At 40.2% G+C, this 7,844-nt stretch overlaps 1 protein-coding gene across 1 annotated transcript in view; it reads left to right on the top strand.

Moving 5' to 3' along the window:
- Positions 1 to 701: 701 nt before the first annotated feature.
- Positions 702 to 7,844, top strand: part of C8B (complement C8 beta chain) — a gene marked incomplete at its 5' end in the record, with an annotated part of 12,410 nt that continues 5,267 nt past the window's right edge. Inside the window, 6 exon segments of the mRNA XM_072419345.1 lie at positions 702 to 846; positions 1,978 to 2,119; positions 2,991 to 3,132; positions 4,804 to 4,936; positions 6,336 to 6,533; positions 7,663 to 7,844. Coding sequence (XP_072275446.1) covers positions 702 to 846; positions 1,978 to 2,119; positions 2,991 to 3,132; positions 4,804 to 4,936; positions 6,336 to 6,533; positions 7,663 to 7,844 — 942 coding nt within the window.

Genomic DNA, 7,844 nt, shown 5'->3' with positions numbered 1-7,844 from the left:
GTACTGATTTTTTTTGCCTGAAAGTACAGGAAAATTGTTTGACTCAAGTATAAACCTAGAGCTCAAAATACATCTATCACTGCTAATTTTCGAAGCATGAATGCATAGAAGTGAAAGTAAAATTAAGTGAATCAATACATCTATACAGTATTATTTTGGAAACATTTATTTAAAGGGAGAAAATTACAATTACATTGGTACACAAGTTACAAGTTTGTTTATATTTTTTCCTGCTTTTTACAGGCCAAAGTCTTTTGTACATTTGAGGTGGTTATAATGATCACTTAAATTAGCTCTTAACTTTTTTTTTTGTGGATTAGTTCTAATAATATCTCTGGCAAGAGTTTGTTACACACTTCATATGAGAACACAGTGCCATCTAGTGGTGTCACCCAAGTATAAACCAAGATTATTTTTATATTGGCATTTTCAGTGAAAAAAAAACTTGGTTGAGCATATACGAATATAGAAATCAATTTAATAAATAAAGCTCAGTTAAAAATCAGGATTTGAATGGACAGAACACCATAAATGCATAGAGATAGGGATAGAATTGTTGTAATTATTTATTTTGTTGGGCTTTTGAACACACATAGGGCGTGAGTGTTGATCTTGCCAATTGTTTGATATTGTATTGAAGATACAAGCTGACTTTATTGAGGAGTTAGTTATATCATTATATTGTTTTTCTGTGTATGTAGTTGTGAGCTACAAGGAAGCAAAGCTAATGATGATCTTACAAAGAAGCGATGGGTGAGATCGGTGGCCAACACCCCAACACCTATAGACTGCGTGATGACCAGCTGGTCATCATGGAGCGGATGTGACCCGTGTAGGAAAAAGAGAGTAAGTACTTAGAATTCTGAGTGTGGTCAAATAAAATCCCACATAACAGACTGGTCAAAAAATAAAAACTAAGGGGAGCACTCGACAAGTTGTATCCAGGTCTCGTTTTTCGACTCTGTTTAGGGTGGAGTTAGTACAGTAGGGAGCACATCTGCACATTGAGGAGAACAGCTAGAGAAATGCAAGCCATCCTGCAAAATTCTTCACACTTTTTGAAGCCTATTAAATCATGGACAATCCAACAAAGCTCTGCCTGACGCATTTCGCTTACAGTGATCCTACTAATAGAACTGTTCCATGTGAAATCTCTTTGTTAATAAAACTGAGCTCAGGTGAATTGTTTGTGGTTTCATTAGGTGAAATAGCTTTTTTAATGATATAGTGTGGTAAAAAGAAATTAATTGGGGCTTAATTTTTAGAATGCAATACTAAAAGTAGCAAAAAAACACACCTAAAAGGTGAATGGGGGCTTTACTATAAATGCTTAGACCTGCACATTCCTTTATCAATGTCACATCATGGTAACTACCAAGCAACTTCAAATTACGATCTCCACCTTACTCTAGAATACATAAGGATTAGAACCTCGGTATGTTTACAGCCCAGCCTCTATCCTCATTGGGAAGATCTCACTTTTTGGGTCTATCTCAGCCATTTTTACTCTGGAGGAACCCTTGAAATAATATTCAGGTCTTGACCAACCCCAAAAAAAAACAATTTTGGGGGGTCAGTGTCTTATAACTTGGAGGATCTCCGCTCCCCTATAGTGGCCTGAATACCACCTTTACAGATATCATTACGTCATGCAGCTGGGTCTACAGAATGGTTTTCACCCAAGAACTTTTCAGGCATCAACAAGTGGGGGGTCAATCAACCACAACTCGAGGAATGCCTAAGCAAATTTGGAAGAACCCTGGTTCAGATTGTTTGTTCCATCCATTCGCTACACTATACAAACTTAAAGTTTCGATTTAGGATACACTTGAATAAGTTAAAATTCGCCCAAAACCACCCACATCATGTGAGTGACCCCATTACCAGCCCTATTCATACTCTACAATTTAGATGGACCGTTCACAGAGGGTTGTTAGGGATTTGCAATCTGAAGAGTACACTCTTTAATTTTCACAGTATCGCTTTATTCAAATAACACAAGTGCCACAATTCGGTGGCGAACAGTGTGATGTCATAGACCGTGAGGAAGAGTCGTGTGTCACCAACAGCCCATGCAGGAACACCAAGAGATGTGAAGGCTTCCAGTGTGTGGAGTCCGGTAAGAATCCATTTTTTGACCGATCTCTATTATGCATCTAGAAGAGCTGTGCACTTGTTGGTCAAAGATGGCTTCATAATGACCCCATGATGACTCAGTTTGACAGTCAACTCCCTATGGCCAGGGTACTTCTCTTAGAGTTCAGGTACTGACCAATACATAATTTTCTGTGGTGCTCATGCACCAGGGCAGGGTCATCTCCAAGGCAAGTTAGGCCGGTTCTCTTCTCTTTCCATGCTCTTTCAATGAACTGTGGAGATACTAAATTACCATATCTGCAAAGCTGTTGGGTGTCCAGAGCTCCTTTTTGATTCTTTATGCTCCTTTAATAAACCAGGGGAAAGCTATATTACCATATTGTATCTACTTTCTACGGCAGAGTGTACCGATAGATAATTTTTGCCCAAGAGGAGCCATGATAGTATAGGCAATGCAAATGGAGGAGCTTCTTCCCTGTGCCAATTTCAATCCTCAAGGAATGAGTAGGCTAGATTACTAATACTCCTATGGACCCGTTCTGCCTTTATCAATCTCTGGATGACGGTCTTTTTACCGGCTGACACAACATTTGTTAAAATCACATTTACACTTTCGGCCCCTCTAGGAGGTCAGGATGTCTGGATCATTGTAAGAGATGTTTGAACGAGGAGCCTTTGAGATAAATCATTTCATCCCTTATAGCCATGTGGAGAATGTTGATCACTACAACATTTGGAGATGTTGAGCTAAAGAAATGTGAGATTGATGTGCCAGGTGACAAGCAATCCATAGCGATAGAGATAAATAGCATGAGATATCCATTTCTTATTCGCACTTCTCACAAATCGATGTGGCTGTGCCCTGACTATTGATATTTTGTTATGTATGCCAGGAAAGTGAATCCCGCGACGGCTGATGTGCAATGGAGATGACGACTGTGGAGATTCCTCTGATGAGAAAAACTGTAAGTCAATCCGGAGTCCGTGTACGGATAACATGGAGGAGTACTGGGCCATCGAAAACGTGGCATCTGGGTAGGTATCTTTAATACAACTCAGCGTAACTGAGTTCTCAGGGCCCATTCTTAAGGCACACGTACCAATAGCCTATCATATAGCTAGGTGACATTGTTCTCTGGTCAATGTCTTATATTTCTAGACAGGCGCGACAGCCGCAACTTATGGGATCCATACTAGGTAAACTTCTTAGCCCCCCTCCCCCATATTTAAAAGGTCCAGCATTGCAAAAGTCAATTTCCTATGATCAGGGCCCCGTACAAAAGTACTCCTTCCCCCCCTCTGACAACAGCTCTTTTTCTGGGACTCCCAAAATTCAATATGTCATTGTATGGCCCCTACAAAGACAATGCCCAATTATTTTAGGATCCCAGGTATCTATTTGCTATTGCATTGAGAGCCAAAGTGTTAGTTCATCTTTGTTTTTGGACTAGTATGAGTACAGTTGGTATGCATTATTCTGATGTGTACCCCAAGTGTCATTATGTCATTGTTCTAAGAACACTCAAGTGTCAATGATTGTTCAAGGATCCCCTAAGTGTTAATATTTAATTGTTCTGAGACACCCATTTATGTAGGACATTTTAGTCCAAGGGTGAGCATCAAAAGTGAACAAGAAAGATTGGGAATAGGCATGAGCGAGCAAAATTTTAAAATTCGATCTTGCGGCGAATCGAACTGGCTGTGTAAATTCGGCCATCGAGATCTAATTTTTTGGGACGTGCAAGCGCAATCTTCTGATTGCTCTTGCAGCCCTGTAGTATTTGTTCTTGAATAGAGATTGTCTATCCAAGAACACAGGAGTACCGTGGCTGTGCTCATCATGAATGAATGCAGCCGTGGGAATGCTCCTGTGTGCAATCCCCGGGCACTAGAGGTTAAATGAGGGCATGCCTCATTTCTGTAATGATTTCCTCGATCTTCCAATGGGTCTGCCAAATAGGTTCGCTGAAATTTCGCGGACCTATCAGAAGTTCGAAGAATTTGTGGCTTTCTCGCTCATCCCTAGTTGGGAAGCCATGACAGATCATGGTACAGTTCCCAAATGTGGCAAGTGGTTTGTGGCCATGCAGTTGCTGCTTGAACTTTTAAAGTTCACCCACAGCCATGAGCAAATCTGGTTACCTGCAGTATGGTTTGCCTTTGGCAGTATACTGATTTTCTATACTCACAAATGTCAGGCAGTCATCGATTTTCTGACCCCAAATATTCTGGGGCACGCAAACAATTTATGCCATTGTTCTGCAACCCCCCAGCACCACTATGCTATTTTATGGGACCCCAGTGCTATAAAGACATTGTTCCAAGAGACAAAGTGTCTATGTATCTCTCTTTAAACCCCTAACCTAACTAGTAATATTCTATTTATATTCTAATTTCTGTGTCCCTAAATGTCAATGTGTCCATGAGCTAGAACCCAAAATTTTTAGTTATATTAGTGTGTCAATGTGACCCAAAGTGTCAATGTGGCATTTTTCCTTGACCCCAAGTGTTGTTTTGCTATTTTAATGGCTCAGCATACACCACAATGTCATTGTTCTGGACCTCCCAGGGATCCCTATCCCATTATTTATATATTGATGCCTCATTGTATTATGTTTTTATTCTCATGTAAAATGTTTATTGTTTTTCAATCAGATAAAAATATTTATTTCAAGTATTTATGTTACGGCTTATATTTTCGTGCAGATTAAATCTGTTCACCAATTTGCGGGAAGGGCTTGTGTTGGAACATCGTTATTATGGCGGTGGCTGCGCTCCTCATTACATTCTTGGCACTCGGTTCAGAAAGCCGTTTAATGTGGAAAGTTATATCACTGATGTAAGTTGGGCTGAAATATAACTCAGTGTTGACTGCAGGATTTTGGCAACAGTGTGACACTAAAGTCATTTCAATCATTCTGTAAAGAATGGGTGAGCCCATATATCAATAAGAATTATTATTGGGCGAGGGTCACTCTTTCCAAAAATCATATTTTGCAAAGACACTGATAGGCTAAATCATTGGGGTCCATAGCTCTAAGTACCCTCTTCTCCATCTTCTCAATTTATGTCTATTTTTTTTTTCTGTAGAATTGTCCATAATGCATTGGAACTCGGAACTGGATGATAAATAAATAAAGCAAGCAGTAGTTTGCTGGATCACCCAGGTTCTCCCACAATAACCTATCTTCCCCAGTCTTTGAAAGCTTTATTAAATCAGGCCCTATGTCTGTTTCTGCCCTTTCCTTAGGTAGAACTCTACCCTTTTCCTTGTAGCTGATTCATCCAATTTGAGCACATTGAGCTTACAATGCTTCCCCAGGTTAATCTACAAAACATTCTTTAGAATGTAAAGAATCCTTTCTCTAGTTAAAAGTCTAAAGAGGTGCACTCCATGCAAATTGAAATGTGTCCTCCCTACCTATATAAAAATGATGAAATAACCCTAGGGGGTTTTTATAACCCCCTAGGGTTATAAAAACCACCCTATTAAAGGGAACCTGTGTATATTTTCCTCATACCAGCAGGATAAACTCACACAGCAGAGGCAGGAAAACCTCATCCTTCAACAAGGCAACAAGTCCAAGCCCCAACATGTACAGATAACTGGCGCTTGCTTTTATTTGTGGTTCTTATGCAGAAAAGGGCCCTTGTGTGAAAGAAATCAACCGCACCACGGGTTACCGAATTTGGTCTATACCCCACATGGTCTATAGTCACTTGTGGCTTCTAGGAACCATGCTGCAACTTGCCGAAGCCATATGCAAAAAAATTGTTTTTAACCTTAACCTTACATCAATTGAATTAAAGAAGTTGGGGCTGTGATGGAGCCCATGGCCGCACCCTTGGGATCTCCGCAGGTCTGAATTTGCCCTGAAGGTTTTACACACACATGCAGAATTGTTGTTACTCACATTTACTCTCTGTCCTCAGTACACAAGGCTTTTAGAACCTACCCAAGTAAAATCATCATTGTTTGGATCAATTTTAATTAAAACCAAACTATCATTTTAATTCTGGAAATAATATGGAATAGAAATAAACTCGGCTCAGTCTGTGCCCCTAAAAGAGGTGATTTCCTCTCACTTCTTGTTCATTCCAACGCCCATCCAATAGACAGGAATTGGGAATACATTTTGTACATGGGTGCAATAAAAAGAGATTTAAGCTCTGTCTCACCTATGTAGATAGATTTTAGTTCACCTTGACCTCCTGACCTCTTACATTTCTGTTTGCAGGCTAAAGGGGAATACAAATTTTCCCTCTCTGGTCATGATTCCTACTCTAATTTTGAAAGAGATTTCCTCAGCGCTCATGCAAAGCAAAAAAGTTTCAGCATCGGCTTTAAAATTCCTGATGTGTTCGAGTTTGGATTCAGCTACAGCGATATGAAGTTTAAAAAATTTGTGGAGAGGACTAAGAAATTCTCACATACTGTAAGTACTGTAATGGGGCCAAAATTGTGCTATAAAAAATACCAAATTTGAGGTTTTTATAGGAATTAACACCCGCAATCATAAAGCATTAAGCCCTCTAAATCTAATGGGCAGTGTTTACGCAGGGCGATCGACGCAAACTATTGAATCATGGGACAATCTGGATGATCCAGAAATTCTGGAATGGATCTGGTCCAGAATTGAAACTAGTTGTTAAGAAATTGCAAATGAGCTTTGAGAAATACATTCCAGGTTTGCTGCATCACCCAGGTTCACTGATATGTCTGTCTTTCTCCAGCCTTGGATACCTTTAATAAATCAGACCCATTGCTCTTCTTCCTCTCTGGTTTCATTTGCATTTTAACACAAATGGTTCTATTTATAAAACATATAACATTCCCTCAAATATTAATCAATTACTGTCATTGAAACACATGGACCTGGAAGATTCCCATGTGGTAGTGAGGGAATGTCTGTTTCCCTTTTTTTATAAATAGAGCTCCAAGGATGGATGTTCACGTGGTAAAGTGAATTATCTCCATGCAAAGAACAATTAATTTAGTTTTGTAAATGAGATGAAACCCTGCTGAGTTCAACCATCCAATCAGGTGCAAGGAACAATCCTGTTTTTTTAGATTTCCTTGCATGTGATTGGCTATTCCTTTCAAAGTGCTCAATATAATGAATTTGGGATCAGTTGGGTTTTTATTGCTGGAAGGGGCAGGTGAACTCCCTTCTGTAATAATAATACTCACCTGCCTGATCGCTCTCCTCATCAGCAGGCGCAACTCAGAGTAGGAAACTGCAATACCCGGCACATCTCGGCTTCCCCTGCAGCTCCTGCGACTCAATAAATGTAGAATGTGAGAGTTATATCATCTAAGCCAACCAATCAAGATGACCCAAGATGGAAACCAGGGGAAAAAAAAGGGATGGAGGCTCCCAGAATGGGGACAGGTGAGTATTAAAGAAATTGGGATCAGACAGGTAAGGTTAATGTATTGCGGAAGGGACATGGCCTGTCTCTTCTGCATTAATGACCTGCCTGGTCGCAAGTTTTGGAAGAGTTTGGTTCAGCTGTGTCCTCGCCATTTATAGATCTGTAATGAAAATCTTTTGGCCGTTTCAGAAAAGTTTATTCATCACGGCTCGGTCGGATTTGGAAGTGGCCAAATACAAGCTGAAGACTCGGGGATTGATGCTGAATTCAGAATTCTTCCGGAGGGTGAAACAGCTGCCGATGGAATACGTCTACGGAGAATACCGGGACCTCTTCAGGGACTACGGGACCCATTATATCACAGAGGCCAC

Source organism: Pyxicephalus adspersus, chromosome 8 (genome assembly GCF_032062135.1).
Source record: "Pyxicephalus adspersus chromosome 8, UCB_Pads_2.0, whole genome shotgun sequence".
Taxonomy (NCBI): Eukaryota; Metazoa; Chordata; class Amphibia; order Anura; family Pyxicephalidae; genus Pyxicephalus; species Pyxicephalus adspersus.
The sequence above is the reverse complement of the archived record's forward strand: the minus strand, read 5'-3'. Positions and strand labels throughout refer to the sequence as shown.